This window comes from Brachyhypopomus gauderio, chromosome 15 (assembly GCF_052324685.1).
Source record: "Brachyhypopomus gauderio isolate BG-103 chromosome 15, BGAUD_0.2, whole genome shotgun sequence".
NCBI lineage: Eukaryota > Metazoa > Chordata > Actinopteri > Gymnotiformes > Hypopomidae > Brachyhypopomus > Brachyhypopomus gauderio.
Window position 1 is genome coordinate 17,479,150 of NC_135225.1, and position 18,267 is coordinate 17,497,416.

The 18,267-nt window shown below is 41.8% G+C and overlaps 3 protein-coding genes across 3 annotated transcripts; 2 read left to right on the forward strand and 1 right to left on the reverse strand.

The window, feature by feature from the left end:
* Nucleotides 1-370: 370 nt before the first annotated feature.
* Nucleotides 371-2,614, forward strand: mad2l1bp (MAD2L1 binding protein). The gene is made up of 3 exons (XM_076975134.1): nt 371-818; nt 974-1,242; nt 1,650-2,614. The coding sequence occupies exons 1-3, from the start codon at nt 437-439 to the stop codon at nt 2,181-2,183; spliced, it is 1,185 nt and encodes a 394-aa protein (XP_076831249.1). The 5' UTR covers nt 371-436; the 3' UTR covers nt 2,184-2,614.
* ephx5 (epoxide hydrolase 5) lies at nt 2,587-7,370 on the reverse strand. Its single transcript, XM_076975133.1, has 9 exons — nt 7,198-7,370; nt 6,128-6,338; nt 5,687-5,867; nt 4,755-4,964; nt 4,535-4,664; nt 4,217-4,431; nt 3,908-4,016; nt 3,391-3,516; nt 2,587-3,134 (listed from the first exon to the last, which is right to left on the reverse strand). The coding sequence occupies exons 1-9, from the start codon at nt 7,218-7,220 to the stop codon at nt 2,924-2,926; spliced, it is 1,416 nt and encodes a 471-aa protein (XP_076831248.1). The 5' UTR covers nt 7,221-7,370; the 3' UTR covers nt 2,587-2,923.
* A 6,542-nt stretch (nt 7,371-13,912) lies between these two features.
* cst3 (cystatin C (amyloid angiopathy and cerebral hemorrhage)) lies at nt 13,913-16,798 on the forward strand. The gene is made up of 3 exons (XM_076974616.1): nt 13,913-14,240; nt 16,037-16,144; nt 16,245-16,798. The coding sequence occupies exons 1-3, from the start codon at nt 14,040-14,042 to the stop codon at nt 16,320-16,322; spliced, it is 387 nt and encodes a 128-aa protein (XP_076830731.1). The 5' UTR covers nt 13,913-14,039; the 3' UTR covers nt 16,323-16,798.
* Nucleotides 16,799-18,267: the final 1,469 nt, after the last annotated feature.

Consider the following 18,267-nt stretch of genomic DNA (forward strand, 5'->3'; position numbering starts at 1 on the left):
TGCCTGTTGGACTGCTAGGAATGTGAGTATAGCAAGTTGAAAGACTTTGAGAGGGTGATGACTGTTTAAAATAAATACTTATCTCAGGACCTTCCAGGTGGGATTATGTGAGACTGAATTACAGACAAAATTGTTGAGGGGGATTTAGTAAACAAAATGTATTGGTGTATTTGCGTAGGCTTGATTTCAATTAACCTGACCTGAAGGGTTTTATGGAATTGGTATCTTACATCGCTTGCTTCATTATTGTTGTTGCTGTAGTGGTACCAGAGATATTATTATCGTCATTATGATCATACGGACTTTTGCTAAATCCTATGCTCGTATTATGGAATTTGTACGGCTGAAACCTATTGGCTGGCGATGGCAAGAAGTACTTCCGGTTTGCAGTTTCCCATGATGCATTACCAGGGGCGAAATTCAAACAGGGCGAGAAATGGACGAGGAGTTGAAGACGGAAGGAGTGGTGAACAACAATTTGACTGCCGTGAAAAACGCCATTTCCACGGATAGTTGCAATGAGCGTCTCAGCCAAGTGAGTCAATACAAGTGTCCGAACAACGAAATCAGTAGCGCAGGGGACCGCGACGACCCGGAACACCCGCACGGTGTGAAGGGGGACTTGTGTGGGTTTACACCCGCGGGGACGGTGACGGTGACGGTGACGGGCCGCTGCGGAGACGCCCAGCGACCAACACAAGTCAGAAATAAGCACTTTACTCGGGATGTGACTGTGAGATTATGCGAAGAGGAGGATATGAGTGACAGAGATGTCGTTTCTGGGAGGGGAACAGCACCAGACCATCAGCCAGAAACCAGTGAGTGAAAGTCGCCTCAATTCAACAGTATGTAACTAGTTACAGACACATACTAAAGTCAACAGACTAAAGTTGTTGTAAATAATTCTACATTTTTCAATTCTTTCTTTTTTTTTATTTTATTTTGCAATGTTGCTATTAATTGTTATTTCAAGGTGACACTCCGCTCAGTGATTTTACCAGGCAGTGGGATGCTGAATTCAGGACAGTGTCTGCACCCCAGGCTTTATGTGATGATGAGGAGACCGCGAGGAAAGCCAGAGAGGAAGGGCGCGTGGACATTGTCTTCCCCGGCAGTGTCACACAGGACAGCTGCTGCAGATTTGTCTGCGAGCTGCTGAAATGTATCCTGTACCAGCGTCAACAGCTGCCCATGACATATGACCAGATGGTATTCTTTCAGAAACAGCAACACACAACCACGGTAAAAAAAAAAAGTATTTTTGTAAAAAAGCTTATAAAGCATATACGTCACACACACACAATCCTCTTATTTATTAACATGAGGTGCAAGGACTACACCAAGCATGTTTTCTTTTGAAATTTCTAATGTGCAGGTCATTTTGGTGATTTGGGTTTTTAATACCTTTGCATTGTGTTGTGATCCAATGCTTAAAAAAACAAAAGCGCCTAGCGTTCTGGAATGGCACAGTTCCTTGACGTGGGGCTGTTCTTGCATGAACAGTGTACAGTATTTCTATATGCGTTTATCCATAATTAAATAGTTCAGTTAGGGTTTGTCTTTTAGGGGCACCTGTCAGGTTTATCCCCGTTTTGTGTTTTCTGCATAATCTGCGCAATTGACAAACTCCACTATTTCTTTCCACACAGCCAGAAGACGCAGTAGCCAGGAAGCCTACAAAACCATCGGGAGGCGTGAACTGGCACCGGGGCCAGCGGACCCTGCAGGAGCTGGACGATGTGCTCATCCACTTGGAGGCACTGTTCTCCCTGACCCACGTGCCCCGGGTACTCTTCATGCTGGGGGGTTCCAATTTGCTCCCCGCCGAGCTGTACGAGGTGGACATGGAGGCCGTGGTAGTGGGAGGTGGCGTCGGGACGTTGAGGACTTCCTCCTGCCTGAGGCAGCTCTTCCGCACGCTCTTTGTGGCCGACCTGCTGTCTGACGTGAGGCCCGTGCGGCTCATGGCCACCACGGTCATGGCGCTCGGACACAGGGACTGCGGCGTGGCGTGGTTTAAACCGAAGCTCGACTTCAAAGTCCCTGCGAGGGTGAAGAGGCATGTGATTTCGTTAGCTTGCGACACGTCTACTGCACGTGGGCTTGCAGTGGCCGGTACACAAGACTGGGATGATTATATTTGGTTTCAAGCCCCAGTGACTGTTAAAGGCTTCTGTAAATGACAAAAAGCCTCACGCTAAGGAAGTGTGTTGTTTATTATTAGAGAATGAGTGTTCAGAAATCGATCAGTGACTCCTAACTGCATTCTCAGGTATCAATACCTCAAAGGTATTGCCTCAAAATTCCCTCACTGGGGAATTTAACTGGTTTTTAATTAAGCTCGTCCCAGATGATTGACAGTTAGCCAGTGGCTGCTGTTTTTTAACATTTTAATTCATTTGCTTTATTTGACATTGTATACGTACTTACATGTCTGTTGTCTCCCGAATGAAAAGCATATAAATTGTGGCTGGCAAAAGAGCAAAGTTAAACTATTTCTAATTGAACGTCCACCGTTCTGATTTTATACTTAACCAAATGTCTTTTACACATGGTGCTATGTAGTGTCACTTCTATCTACGTGCTATTAAATTTTCTCATAGGACAAAATACTACAAAGTACTGATGGATGAATAATTTGTTTCATTTCTAAAATGTGATTTTATTATACTTAAATCGTTATTATTCATTATTCATATCACATTGAACAGTGCAATCATTCTGAACAGGACCAAATTTGGGATCTTACAGCTGCGCTGTATTCAGCAGCTCCCTTAAAACGTGTGTAAAAACACACAAAAAAAACCCCCAATGTAATCATATTAGCTTGAACGTACAGCTACATTCCATCCAGATCAATCCTCATTTTCCTTACAGTCCTGGCACAGTGTGACTTCACAAAATGTTGAAGTGGGTGGGGGCTCTATTTGAGCCTCTTGCTTTCCACCTTCTTTGCAAACTGCAGCATGTCCTTGGCCAGTAGTTCAGGCTCCTCGAAGGCTGCGAAGTGCCCCCCCCGGGGCATATAGTTGTAGGAGCGCACGTCTCTGAAGCGTGAGTAGGCCCAGGACCTGGGGCAGTGGAGCAGCTCGTGGGGGAACGATGCTAATCCAGCTGGGACGTATATTTTGGTCCTGCGGGCGAGAAACACAGACCTCCGTTACGGGCTACAGGAGAAACTCTTTCGTTTACAAACTGATGATGAAAATAGTCCCCAAACTATCCAGTACAATCAAAACGACATAAAACACTGACATTTAAGAACAGCACCAAACTAAAGCAGGACCTGTAAACATGCATCTGTAAGCATCATGTTAAACTTGTGCTGCCTGTTTGAAGAACATATGCTGTCATGTGCCCCCTAGTGGAGAAGAAGGCTTTTGCACTCACAAATTGTCCACTCTCTTCTGAAAGTTTGTGCCCATGTTCTCTTTGTAGAAGCGCATGGAGGAAATTATGGAGCCGGTAGTCCAGTAGATCATCACATTGGTGAGGAGATCGTCCAGACTGAACTTTCTGTGGCACAAAGATGTTTACAAACATAAGCTTGCTTAAGAGGAGCCGGTTCATACCATGTTTCTAAATCACATTTAGTCTGTTCTATTTAAATCTGAGTCTGCCTAAACTCAGTTTTTACTATATAGTATTTTATGTCTTGCTCACGTCCACACTGTTAAAAGACACCAGTGGTGATGTAATTCTTTGTACAAAAGGTTTCAAAACTAATTTTATTATTTTTTTCGTATCTTAATGGTTGAATTTGTCAGTTTTTTCAGTGGGATCTTAAGGTCCCACTGACTTTAAAATTCACCAGGTGATAATTTTTTTTTAAATAACCCATTGATATATACATAGGGTACCACTGATGGGAGGGGGTGGTACACACTCATTTGACTGCCTTCTTTACCTCTCCAAAGCCCCATCCTTGAGATCCCTGTTTTTCATATCTGTCCATGTGCTGAATTTCTCCAAAATATAGGCAGCCAGGCCCACTGGAGAATCATTTAACCCACATCCTGTGAATAAAAAGAGTAATTATAATCACCCCTAACCTGTACTCAAAGTGCACCATTAAATGACATGTATTGTACCATACATACACTAATTCTACTATCAGAAAAATGACAAAATCTGGAGGCCTAGGTTTAATTTATGTTCATTAAAGCTATAGACAAATGACAAAGCATCAGCCATGACGGAGCTCGTGCTGGGATACCTGCAGTGTCGGGTTTGGTGGCTTGGATGTGCAGGTAGCCAGACTCACGCAGTAGTTCGTACACATTCTTTTCCATGTAAGGATACATTCTCTTCACATCCTCTCTGGTGAAGCCCACCAGGAAAGGCAGGTAGCGCCCGATGACGAGTGAGAATAAGGTCATGGTGCCTGGCGCCTGGCCAGTAATCATGTTCAGGTGCAGACCTCGCACACGCCTTATTCCAGGGAAAGCGGAAGAGAGTTTGTAAAATGTCACGCCGCTTATAAAACGTGCTGTGAAAGAGGCCAGTGTGTGTAGTGTGTGACTGGCAGGCTTACTCTGGCTTCATCTGGGCCATGTTGCAGGTGATAAAGCCCCCCCAGTCCCCGCCTTGAAGGTAGTACTCAGTGAAGTTCAGTCTCTCCATCAGTTTAAGGAATATGCGGGCAGCATCCATGGTATTAAACCCTGTGGTATCAAACAGCTTCTGTTACAGTGCTAAAGTTCTAACATACATACGGTGTATGCTTTTGAAAGGATCGACACAGAATGTCTCACCTTTCACCTGCGGGGCTTCCGAGTAACCATACCCTGGGATGGAGGCACAGATCACCTCAAAGACGACGTCTTCCTCTGTGTTGGTGATCATAGGCAAGATCCTGTAGAACTCGTAGAAGGAGCCGGGCCAGCCATGCACCATGAGGAGCGGCAGAACCCTCTGCCCAGCACGCCGAGCGGGCTTCACGTGAATGAAATGCACATCTAACCCTAACAGGAGAAATGGGAACAGTGCGGATTCTTCAGAGGTGCTGCCGTGTACTGTATACATCCCCTTAGGAGCTACTTTAACCATTTGAGAAGTCAGAGATAAAGTCTGCCTGCAAAGTTGGGGATTTTCCTGAGATCTGTCCTTGTACCGGAAAGATAAGCACATGGGAGCAAGGACAATTTGTAGCTGTTGGTTTCACCCATTTATCAGGTTCTTTCCACTTCGTTCTGAAGATCTGAATTTATGTATTGCTGTCACTACAAGTGTATACATTAATGACTAGCCTAATGAATAGTGCAAATTTTAGTATTGCGACCATTCCTGCAAGAAAATAAATACTCTTCTGATTAATTTGCAAACATGTTACACACTAGTGACAGCAGAGAAGGAGTTCCACCACACCCCAAAGCCCAAGGTCGCCGCTGCCTGCGTGTTGGTATGGCAGAACCATTTCAATACGTAGCACTGATATCCAAAAACCCTGTCAACACAACACCCTTGTGCCCAAACTGGTCAGATAACCACACACATTAACACACCTGGCAAACACCGTAGGTAATAACATGTCCATTGAATGTAGGTGTGAGGTCGATGTTTGTAATAAAGCGGTGGCCGAGAATAAAGTACAAATAATCCCAAATTAAAACCAACACTTTCATCGTTGCGACGGATCCATATTTTTCACAAAGTTTAACATAGAGCTGTGTGTGGAGTTGCTCACCCTCAATGTTGGTTTTGAAGTGAGGGTACTTGTTAAGTACCTTGACCTGTTTCTCCCAGTCAAACTCATTCCTCCAGTATGAAACTACCTTTCTGAGATAGTCAGAGTTAAATCCATAATGAAACCGAGAGTCTTCCAGACTGTTGGTGTATCTTGTCTGGTCAATACGCTGGTAAAGATCCTGAAGATGAGAATTAGGATGATTATACAGATTTAGTTTCTGAATAATTACCACGAACATCTGCCAGTCTCAGAAACTGCGACGCTACCATAATTTGTAAAGTCATGGTTTAATTTCAACAATGGATTCATCGGACTTTTAATAAGCCATTTTGGACTATTATTGATCCATTCTAGTCTGGAGAAGCCGTGTTATGTTAAGAAGCCAGTGAAGATCTCCTTTAGGGTTAGGAAGACGTTTAAACATTTGCTTTCCTCTACCTGTATCATCTCCTCAGACGACTCCACAACAAAAGGATGTATGGTTGTGTCCTCATTGAGGGGCCTCTCACCAACTCTCCACCACCCATCTCCAACCGGGATCGTTTTCGGCTTTCTCCTCAGTGCCAAGTAGCATAAGAGGCCTCCAATTCCAACAGCAGTAGTGGCCAAGACTTTAAGACTGTAGTGGTCTAGATTGAGGATGACCTGTCTGGAAAAAAATATATATATGGACTTTTAGGACTTATATTTTAAAAGTTCTGTGTACCAAAAAGAGCCAAAAGGTCCAGCTCTTATTGGTCATCTGAGCCGAGTCAGAAAAGCCCTACTGGGTGAGAGAGAAACGGAAACTTGAATTGTTCTGTGCCCTGTGACACCTGTTATCTATATGCCAATATTGTGAGATCATTTTACTCAATTGGACTTAATTTTACTTAATCTACTATACTAATTTATTATGTATACATTAATATAAAACACAAATTCACCAATACTCCCACCACTGAGAACTGTAAGATAATCACATTAGTTTTAGAAGGCTTCGATGACTGCATGTCAATGTAATTTGAGCAGATTTTAATTGAGGAAAAAAGAGGAAACTATGAGACGCACTCAAAAACAGAATAGGAAGGGGTCCTTTTGGGAGCAGTTAGTGGGATTAAGTAGCGAGTTTAGTTGGGTTTCGTAGTTACACAACCAGATGCTCAAATACAGCAATTAGCATAGTTCGGCTAACATTTCCGCGGGCTTCTGCAACGCTGCAATTGGTGGAAGGCGGCGCGTGGAGAACGCCAGCGACGCGCTCGCAGCCCATTTAATTATCTCTTAACAATAAACTTTAATCCATGACCTTTCAGTGTATAAATAACTACACTTGATTAGGGAATCCCAGAAAATGCATTGACCTAGATTTGGGCCACGACAAAATCTGGATGGCTAGACTAAGTATTAAAAAAATGTTAAGCAATGTCGCTTCTAGGCCATCAATAGGTCGAAATGTAATGTTTTCTGACAAGGTTTCAACTCGTGTGTCATGCAAACGCATCTTGAGTGTGTTGTCAACTACTTACTTAATACTTTGGAAAGTCTGCATGTTTCGTCCACGGCTGTCACCCAGAGTGTGTAAGAGGCTGTAAAACTAAAGCGTAGTCCAGCTGCAGACGAGAAGCATTAACGCGAACTGTCTCAGTGCGAAGGTCCCAAAGTCCACAACTGTTTGGTTACGTAAAATAAGTGCGTCGTTCACGAAAGAATCGGCTCCTTGAGCCGGATCGCGGAGTCGATTATTCATCTTATTTATTTATTTTATTTTTTACGAATGAAATAGCTTAACTTATTCGCTTGATGTGCATCCAGTGCCTCGAGCCAAACGCTGTATCCATCTGTCTTTAGATCATGAAACGTTTCTGTATGTAATATTGACGATATTCACAACAAAAAATCACTGCAAGTAAATGAAGAGTCGTGTCATTTTGGTGAGCAAATATGACCCACTGAAAGCATATTAGCCATAATAATAATAATAATAATAATAATAATAATAATAATAATAATAATAATAATAATAATAAGACGATGAAGAATAGTTGTTAATTGAAGTTATATGTTTCATTTATATAGCCTAGTGTCTTTCTCATACCCAAGGTCACTTTATGGAAAGTAACATTTGGAAGCACTAGATTTCGAAATTTAAACGCATTTGAATGTCTAGAGCTGTTATTTTTGCACTGAAATTGTGTCTGGTTTTTTTTTTTTTTTTTTTTTAGCCTCTTGATTTTAACCCTTGTATTTTTCAAAGTTAAAAAAATACTGCCTATTTTGCCTATTCTGTTAAAAATGTCCTCTGTTCATCTTCATATTTTTTCCCTGCCATTTTGAGAGCGAACTTGACACAAATTGTTTAATTAAATTATCTTGTCCTGACTGGGAAGCGGTGTTTTCATCTCACGCACATGCACTTGTAAACAAACCGCGCATCACGAAGAGGTAGCAGTGTGTCGCCCTCAGAGCTGATGAGGTAACCGAGCCACGACACACACCGTTAGTGCAGGTGAGAGGACCGGCTGGAGAGACCCATGAAACCAGGCAAAGAGCCGTAGGTTGGCCACTCCTGCTCTAGCTAGTTAGTTGCATTTAAAGAGGTTTACTAATTCAGTCCTGTTCTATGTAATGAGGTACTGTTCAACACAACTCTTGTTTCTAGTTAAAAACCTAGAGTGTTATTCCCTTTGTCTCTTATCAGGTTGTGTTTAGTCTATTTTGTTGAATCGTTTTGAGAGATAATGCATCATTTCACCCGTGATAAAATCGTTTACTTTGCAGTGGCTGTTTATATCACGGGTAAGCTAAATGCTTTTAAATGTAGCTAGCTAGGCATTTGGACGGAAACTATGGCTTAAAACCCCTGATAAAAATCCCATTTAACTCAACTTATTCTTACTCTTATCTCAAATAAGACTCCCATCTCAACTAAGACCCGCCCATCTCAACTAAGATACTCCCATCTCACTGACACTCCCATCTCAACTGAGACACTAATCTCAGAGTCACTCTCATCTCAACCAAGATACTCCCATCTCACTGACACTCCCATCTCAACTGAGACACTCATCTCAGAGTCACTCTCATCTCAACCGAGACACTCCCATCTCACTGACACTCCCATCTCAACTGAGACACTAATCTCAGAGTCACTCTCATCTCAACCGAGACACTCCCATCTCACTGACACTCCCATCTCAACTGAGACACTCATCTCAGTCACTTACTCCCATCTCAAGTAAGATTTCCATCTCACTGAGTCACTCCCATCACTCCCACAGGTGAGACTTATTTTACCAGAAAGTGTGTCACATAATTCTCTGTCCATAAATAACAACACTTCTACCACAGACTCTCTTTAGCCCCTCATTATTACAGCTATGAATGGTGGGTAATTTTATTTAATGTGATAACAAGCTGGTTTATCATGTTTGCATGCATTTCCAATCAAGTAGTAAGTCTTGCATATAGAAGTTCAAAACAGCATTTCCTGGCCTTGTAAGTGCCCTAAACAGTGTTTCTGAGCATAACTTAGTGCTATTGTGCAACTTTTGAACAATGACTTGAAAACTCATATTTCATTAGAAAACAGTTGTTTAATTAATGTGATAACAAGCTTGTTTATCATGTTTGCAGTGTTACACAGACATGCATTTCCAAGCAAGTAGTAAGTCTTGCATTTAGGCGTTCAAAACAACGTTTCCTGGCCTTGTAAACAGCCAATATTTGATTATGAAATGGTTGGGTTCTGTGTGTACACACCTTTTCAAAATCACTTGTCCATGAAAGAGTCTGCTAAGCCTTTGTACCCATCAACATTTTGCACAGTACAGTGTGCACTGGGACCACTGCACATTTTAGTAATAATAGTGGGAATTTACCACTATTGTTATGGTAACTGATGTTTGCATGCTGCATCTTAGCCTCTGTCCACTACCTTTTGTGATTCTCTCTCTTCCCAGCCACCATGGCTTACACTTCCTCTATAGTGGACTGTTTAGACTTTATCTTCTCAATAGTAAAGCTGCAGATAAATAAGGAGTCGCTATATAGGAGGGGTGTGTGTGTGTGTGTGTGTGTGTGTGTGTGTGTGTGTGTGTGTGTGTGTGTGTGTGTATGTGTGTGATACAGGTCAAAGAACAGTTTGAAAAGACACAAACTGTGAGATCAAATATGTAATTTTAGACATTCCCAAGGTACAGCATTGATGATTCATTGCCATGTTTGCTCAGATATGTACTACCTTTGATTACATTGAGCTATATTATTTGGGAAAACCAGGACACCTTGGAGCCGGGGGGTTTGCGGCACATATACTGTGGCATAAACTCACTTAACATATGCCCACGCAATCCTACAATAACGTGATATTTACAGTTGGTTTACTAAAAATGCTTTTCAGTAAAAGTCACCAAAAAAACTCCAATAACAAATGAACCAATGAAGGTATTTTAAAAACCAGGACATTTCCTCACACCCGGGACAGTACATGAAATACGGACATGTCCTGGGACAGGACGTGAAATACGGACATGTCTCGGGACAGGACGTGAAATACGGACGTTTGGTCACCCTAGTGTATGACCTGTGACATGAGACCTCCAACACCTTCCCTGTGCAGCAGAGTTTGGCGGGAACAGTCCTTTACAGTTGTTACTGTTTCAGTTAATGAGTCCAACAGCAGGCTGGATTTGGGTATGGGCTAACCCAAGCTAATCCAGCCTAATGCAGGCTAATCCAAGCTAATCCAGCCTAATGCAGGCTAACCCAAGCTAATCCAGCCTAATGCAGGCTAACCCAGGCTAACCCGGACATGGTCAATCTTTGCGCTTCATATATTAGTGTTAACATTCCACCGAAAAATGAGTCAGCCAACCTGTATGTGAATTAATATTAAACAACCAATATTTGATTATGAAATTGTTGGGTTCTGTGTGTACACACCTTTTCAAAAAATGAAAAGTCCGGCTGCTGTTTGAGTGATGCATTAGCTAAACTATTGTCCAATACAGCATACCCTTGTAGGGCCTAGAGTCACATTTCCACTGCATTTGTGAGAATCCTGAGATAGGACCTAGTTTAATCTTAATCTGCACATTCTGCCTCCGTGTTCGATGTTTCAGCGACTCTGACATGTGTTCTCCTGTAGCTCTGACTCCACACGCTCCCCCCCCCCCCCCCCCCCCCCGTCCAGTGTTTGCTTCTGTGCTATGACTCTGCACATACAACCCAAGGATCAGGCACAGTGTGTTTCTATGTGCTTCTATAGACTTTAATAATAGTAATAAGACTATAGATATATGTTACATGTGTGATAAACTATCTGTGTGTTTCTTCCTTCATGCAAACATTCCTGTACCAAACAGCAGTGCTTAAATGTCCTCAATGACATTAACCAACATAATTAGATGTAGTAAAACCGTGACTTACGACTGATGTATTATTATTGTTCAGTGAATAAAGTGCAAATTCTGAATTGTAAAGAATGTTTACCGTTTTTCCTTTTTGAACTTCTCATTCAAAGTCAGAAAAAAAATAATGTGCAACAGTAACGGACCACATCTGATTTATCAGCCCCCCAGGAAGTGACTTCCACATGGCTACGCCACCATGATAATGCAGTTGGCTGTGGTCTTTGCCTTGGCCATCTGGTCCTTTGCTGTAACCATGAAGTCAATGCCACTGGGTAGAGCAGCAAAAAGAGCTTCATTTCATGGCCAATCACTTGTCCATGAAAGAGTCTGCTAAGCCTTTGTACCCTATGTCATTTTGCACAGTACAGTGTGCACTGGGACCACTTGATGCACATACATCCCTGGAAATTTACCACTGTTGTTATGGTAACTGATGTTTGCATGCTGCATCTTCACCTCTGTCCACTACCTTTTGTGATTCTCTCTCTTCCCAGCCACCATGGCTTACACTTCCTCTACAGTGGACTGTTTAGACTTTATCTTCTCAATAGTAAAGCTGCCGATAAATAAGGAGACGCTATATGGGGGGGCTATAGCGCTATCTATACTTCTCTGTTAAAACAGATGAATGATTAAGGGAGGTGTGTGTGTGTGTGTGTGTGTGTGTGTGTGTGTGTGTGTGTGTGTGTGTGTGTGTGTGTGTGTGTGATATCATGTGATATCATGTGTTTGAGAGGATGCACCAGCAATCTTGAGAAATACAGGTCAAAGAATAGTTTGAAAAGACACTGTAACACAAACTGTGGGATCAAATATGTGGGCCTTGTGTGATTTTAGACATTCCCAAGGTACAGCATTGATGATTCATTGCCATGTTTGCTCAGATATGTACAACCTTTGATTACATGGAGCTATATTATTTTCCACTGAAATGTACTTGAAGGAAGAAGTTTGTTCAGTTTTTCTCTTTTTCCAGTTCAGCAGTTAAGTCTTGTTTGACAATCTTATGCTGACACTCCACCTAAGCATAAAGAGAGAATCAGCAGTCTAGATTACTGTTGAATACTGATTACTGTTGATTACTGATTACTGTTTTTTCTTGCAAGAAAGATTGTGTGGGCTTATACTTCAAGACTGAATTAAATAAAAAATCATTGTTCATTTCTCTTTAAGTGAGGACTTGTCAAAGCCTTCTTAATGAATTCCTTTACAGAAGGTTATTATATCGGTGGTGTCTGTGTATTATGTGTGTGTAAAGGTTGGTTTTCATATAAGAGACACATTTAGTTTTCCTTTATAAACACTGCGGGCTGAGGAACATAATTTTCAGTAACAGTTAAATCGTGCACTTTTTTGTTTAACACACCTTTATTCAACTTATGGACTCTGGACACATTTACTGTTTACATACAGTAGTTTGGGTGACTCTGAGTACTGAGTGTTATTCAATGTTCACAAGGTTGTTGTGTTCACAAGGAACCTTGTGTGAGCTTATACTAGTTCTGTTTGTATTTATTTACTGATCCCTTTCAATCCTCTCTACTCTATTTCCCTCAGATATGTACTTTATAAACTATACCATGAGGGACATAAGAACAAACCATTGCAAATAAAGGGGGATGTATATACTGGTGTCGCTCTCCAACTTAGGAAAGGGGAAATGGGCTTGTCTAAGGATATAATTTTGTCATTTTGCGAGTGATTTGGTTTGAGCCTCCCACAAATGTGGCTTGGCTTATAAGTCCTGTGGACACTGCCCAGGATGAAGGGGGATTTCACTGAAACTTCTTGGAGAATTTCATGCTGTCTATGTCAGAGTTTTATTTTTAGACAGAAGTGGCTGGATTTTATATTAGCGAAGAGAGAGGAAAAGAAAAATTTAATGTCACTTGGTCTAATAATTTAATGTGAAAATGCTGGTAATATCTAAAGCAAACCTGATGTGCTTACAAGCACGGACGTAATTTGGGGGGGGGGGGGGGACATGTCCCCCCCACTTTTTCAAAAGCCGGTTTTGGTCCCCCCCAGTTTTTACGGTTAAAACCAAATATTTAAATAGCGACGAATCCATGTCCCTCCCCACTTTTGAAATCAAAATTGCGTCCATGCTTACAAGCAATAGCAATAGTGATTCTCTGGGGATGAGAAGTTTTGTCCTTGAAACAAGCAATAATACAAACTTAGTCCATAGCAATGTTATAACATAATTTTTATTTTACTTCCATGTTCATATATCCACTACTATGAAATAACGTTGACACAATAACCACTAATGACCTTCATATGACAATGAGTTCACTCTCATTGTATTCAATGCAGACCAACACGTCTTTTGCTGCAATTTTGTATTACTTGTTGGAACATTTTCCTCATAACGTTTTCTGTTTCTGCCATTTTGCATGTTAAATCCAAGGTTACTAAAAAGTCACTGAACAACATTATTGACGGTTCACTGCACGTTTACGTGACAGGAGTCTTATTCTCTCTGTGGATTAAGAGTGAATAAACCAGGAGGTGAAGCTTCTGAGTCACTGCTGTGACTGGATCACACCCATGATTTCAATGCATCGATTTGAGAAGCTTCTGCGCTTCACGGACGACTGACAACCTTTTCTTATATAACTGAATGTTTTCGTTTCAACTTTCGTTTTGACATTTCGAGTACATATCGCACGCGCAAGCGAATTATTTTATTTTTCGCACACGCCCCCTTCTTTCCAGCTCTAAGCGCAGAAATCCTATTGGATCACTTGAGACGTACAGCTAGAACAGCCAATCGCGTTCCACCTCGGCTCAAGCGATTGGGCGACATGTCCCAACGTAGTTCGCTTTTGTGTTTATATAACCACCGCACCACACCACAGCAACATTTTGTTGTCGTCGTTCTGCGCTTTTCGTTCTTGATATTTTACAGTGTTGTTTTAATACCTGAACACTTAGATCGAAGGTAAATAATCATGTTTTTAGGGGTTGTCGCGCCAATCCTGGCCTTGTTCCTGGCTGTGGGGAACGCTGGCATCCCCGGAGGCCCGATGGACGCAGACCGTAACGATCCAGCGGTCCAAAACGCTCTGAACTTCGCAGAGGCGCAGCACAACCGAGCCACCAACGACCTGTACCTGAGTAAGGTTCTGCACCTGGTCCGGGTCCAGACGCAGGTAACACCAACCTGGGAGCTTAGCGTGCTGAGACGACCTTAAAAAACTGCACCGCACTTGAACATAGCTGGAGAAACAGCGGCACTGAACAGGAGACAGTAGGGACCTTTACTGCAGGAGAAGATTCAATTATTATTTTTGAGTGAATTTATGCTCAAGTTTACGTTTAAAATATGTTGATGGCTTTTGGGCATTTTTTTCAGTCCTCATCTTTATTTAACCAATATCAGTTTATCATGATTGCAGTCACTATAGGTACATAAGGACTTCTTTTCTGTGGATAGACAACTCTGCAGAAAGTCGGCTGCAGGCACTAGCGTGATTCCAGTCATTTACATAACTAAATGTTGGGAGTGGAGAAACGTCTGCATAGTTTTTCGATGAGTTTGGAGGTCCTGTTGCAAAAACAATGGTGCAGTGTTTTCATAGATGGCGCTGTGTACCCCTGTGGTCTTGTGTAGATTATAGTGTTAACCAGGGCCGGAGTGGGACACTTTTTCAGCCCGGGAGTTTCATGCCCAAATCCGGCCCAAAAATATTTTTCCCTCCCAATCAGCCCAAACTAGAGACTGACATGAGCCGGCCCATCGCGAATCCTCCCGAATCTCCCGATTAGCCACTCCAGCTCTGGTGTTAACTAGTAATTGAAACGTGGCTGGAAATGTTTGCATTGTTCTTTTATTATGAGGGGTGTCTTTGTTGAATTTCAAACTTAGACTAGGAGGTTTTATTAAAATCAAAATCCTCAAGTAGTGTTGGTCCACCAGATTCTGTTTGAGCTGCTATGGATATAAATTTATATAAATGTACAAAATATATGTTAAAAAGTGTAAAAGTGGTTCTGTGTCACTCACGAGTCAGGGTAGTGGTTCTGTGTCACTCAAGAGTCAGGGTAGTGGTTCTGTGTCTGCAACATCAGTCAGGGTAGTGGTTGTGCTTCACGAGCCAGGGTAGTGGTTCTGCAACATCAGTCAGGGTAGTGGTTCTGTGTCTGCAACATCAGTCAGGGTAGTAGTTCTGCAACATCAGTCAGGGTAGTGGTTCTGCAACATCAGTCAGGGTAGTGGTTCTGCAACATCAGTCAGGGTAGTGGTTCTGCAACATCAGTCAGGGTAGTGGTTCTGCAACATCAGTCAGGGTAGTGGTTCTGCAACATCAGTCAGGGTAGTGGTTCTGCAACATCAGTCAGGGTAGTGGTTCTGCAACATCAGTCAGGGTAGTGGTTCTGCAACATCAGTCAGGGTAGTGGTTCTGCAACATCAGTCAGGGTAGTGGTTCTGCAACATCAGTCAGGGTAGTGGTTCTGCAACATCAGTCAGGGTAGTGGTTGTGCTTCACGAGTCAGGGTAGTGGTTGTGCTTCACGAGTCAGGGTAGTGGTTCTGCAACATCAGTCAGGGTAGTGGTTCTGCAACATCAGTCAGGGTAGTGGTTCTGCAACATCAGTCAGGGTAGTGGTTCTGCAACATCAGTCAGGGTAGTGGTTCTGCAACATCAGTCAGGGTAGTGGTTCTGCAACATCAGTCAGGGTAGTGGTTCTGCAACATCAGTCAGGGTAGTGGTTCTGCAACATCAGTCAGGGTAGTGGTTCTGCAACATCAGTCAGGGTAGTGGTTCTGCAACATCAGTCAGGGTAGTGGTTCTGCAACATCAGTCAGGGTAGTGGTTCTGCAACATCAGTCAGGGTAGTGGTTCTGCAACATCAGTCAGGGTAGTGGTTCTGCAACATCAGTCAGGGTAGTGGTGTGGTTCTGCTTGTTTGTTTTCTCTGTGTGACCCCACTTTCCATGATTTTAGGTTGTCTCTGGCAGGAACTACATCTTCACTGTTGAGATGGTCCGGACGAACTGCAGAAAGAGCAGCAATGAGGAGTGTGATGTCAAGAACAGGTCCACCCTCGCACAGGTAAACTGCACAAAACCCTTTAATTTATGCATTTTATAATCCCTGTTTGTATTGCTGATGTCTTTGTGCATTGACTGCATTGTATGTGTCTTCTTTCAAGCCCAAACAGTGTGAACTCGTCGTCTATGATCAGCCTTGGACTCAAACTATCAAGCTGATCAGGAACACCTGCAAATAGAGCTCATGTATGATCCAGCACAGATTAGTTGGGTCTTGTCCATATAATCATCTTTCTTTTTTTAACTGTTTAACTAAATTTAATCTTCGTACATGCATACTTAAGTCTATTTTCAACGGATTAGATTGACAGTATTTGTTTTCATGTCAGCAGATACTACGAGTAAAAAAAAATGCATTTCCTAATACTAGGTCCGACGGTCACTGTTTAAAACATGTTTTTGTAACATTAAACACGGAATTGCTGACAGTAATAAGGTTTGTGTAGCAGCTTGGCGAAATATTAAAAGACTGCTGAAAAGGTGTTGGATTTCAGGATGGAACTGTTCAGAATGTTGGGTTTCTAGAATGTGTGTCTAGACTAATACTCTTACGTTTGCTAATGAATGATTTACAGCTGTACACAAGTTCACAAATTATGCAAAAATGTCCAAGATTTATAAAATTAAAAGTGCACAATATGGGCATGGAATTACAGTTTTCAGTGTAATAGTGTTTATTGTTCCAAGATGGGTGTCATGTTTGTGAAAATCTAAACCAAAATGTTGCATTTCCACATTTCCAATAGAGATGACCATAAAGAACTATATGTTAACTTCTCAAAGATCAAAAAGGAGGTGGAGTGTTTTTCAGACTGAGCAGCAGCACTTGTGACTGGTCGTTTAAGGTCATTTCGTTCACCCTGTGTCACCACTGACCATGCACACAAATTCCAAAAATCCTAGACTGGGACCTGTAAGTCTGTTAGAGGGGTCACTTACTTTACTTACCTTATAGTGCCGGCATTTAAGAAGCAAAACTAAACATTCATTAACATTTTATACCGTTTTCTGTATTAAAAAGGTTAATAAATTATCACATTCAATGCTTGTACTTTTTTTACTTGTGTATTATCAGCTATCAGTTATAATAAATAATTAATTATCAATATTATTATTCTTGCAAATATTCTTCTTGCTTGTTTATGCCGTGCATGAATTGTAATTTAACGGAATACTGGCTAAATACAGCGACAAAGTCGCTAAATTGGCAGTACTGGTGCCGCATTATCGCCATTCATATGATTAGAAACATATTGAATACTATTAGAAAACATATTTAATACAATTAGAAACATATTAAATACTAGTGATGCGGAAAAACGAATCCATGCATTCATATCCTCTCGCCTAGATTATTGCAATAGTCTTCTAGCTAGGTGTTCTGGTAAATCGATAAACAAACTCCAGCAGGTTCAGAACTCAGCAGCTCGAGTTTTAACGAAAACTAAAAAATTGATCACATTAGTCCCGTACTATCGTCATTACACTGGCTGCCAGTTAGATTCCGTATTGACTGTAAAATACTTTTATTAACATATAAAACACTGCATGGCTTAGCTCCAGAGTATCTTGAACTTATTGATCATTACAACCAAGCACGTTCACTTCGTTCGCAGGACGCAGGGTTATTAACTGTTCCTAGGATAAAAAGATCACAGCAGGTGAAAGAGCCTTTTCTTTTAAAGCTCCACAACTGTGGAATAATCTTCCTGCTTTTATTCGGGACTCAGACACAGTCTCAATGTTTAAAACTCGACTAAAGACTTATCTGTTTAGTTTGGCCTTTGAATAATCTGTTACATATTTACCACATCACATATCTTTCTTCTCCGAGGTTCACTTGGGGAGTAACTGCAGTTGGAGCCTACAATACCAGTATCATCACTCCGACACGGAATGAAAACCTGGCGTTCATCACAAGACATTTACATTGACAATATCAACACCCAGAACTTTCATTCTAGTTAGCACTTAGCCTGATTGTGTGATTTGTTTGTGACTTGTGTATTCGTCTGTATAATTTGTTTTTGTGTAATTTGTGTGTTAACGGGCCGCCCAATGGAGGATAGGTTCCCTTTTGAGTCTTGGTCCTCCCAAGGTGTCTTCCTATTCCCCACCATCATA

What these genes read in the sequence shown, in the direction of transcription:
- cst3 (XM_076974616.1), top strand. Translation starts at nt 14,040, where the DNA reads ATGTTTTTAGGGGTTGTCGCGCCAATCCTGGCCTTGTTCCTGGCTGTG. An exon ending in TGGTCCGGGTCCAGACGCAG is followed by an intron (nt 14,241 to 16,036) that starts GTAACACCAACC and finishes CCATGATTTTAG; the next exon opens with GTTGTCTCTGGCAGGAACTA. An exon ending in ACAGGTCCACCCTCGCACAG is followed by an intron (nt 16,145 to 16,244) that starts GTAAACTGCACA and finishes TCTTCTTTCAAG; the next exon opens with CCCAAACAGTGTGAACTCGT.
- mad2l1bp (XM_076975134.1), top strand. Translation starts at nt 437, where the DNA reads ATGGACGAGGAGTTGAAGACGGAAGGAGTGGTGAACAACAATTTGACT. An exon ending in AGACCATCAGCCAGAAACCA is followed by an intron (nt 819 to 973) that starts GTGAGTGAAAGT and finishes TGTTATTTCAAG; the next exon opens with GTGACACTCCGCTCAGTGAT. An exon ending in AACAGCAACACACAACCACG is followed by an intron (nt 1,243 to 1,649) that starts GTAAAAAAAAAA and finishes CTTTCCACACAG; the next exon opens with CCAGAAGACGCAGTAGCCAG.
- ephx5 (XM_076975133.1), bottom strand. Translation starts at nt 7,220, where the DNA reads ATGCAGACTTTCCAAAGTATTAA. An exon ending in ATGGCCCAGATGAAGCCAGA is followed by an intron (nt 4,432 to 4,534) that starts GTAAGCCTGCCA and finishes CCCTGGAATAAG; the next exon opens with GCGTGTGCGAGGTCTGCACC. An exon ending in AAGGATGGGGCTTTGGAGAG is followed by an intron (nt 3,517 to 3,907) that starts GTAAAGAAGGCA and finishes TTTGTGCCACAG; the next exon opens with AAAGTTCAGTCTGGACGATC.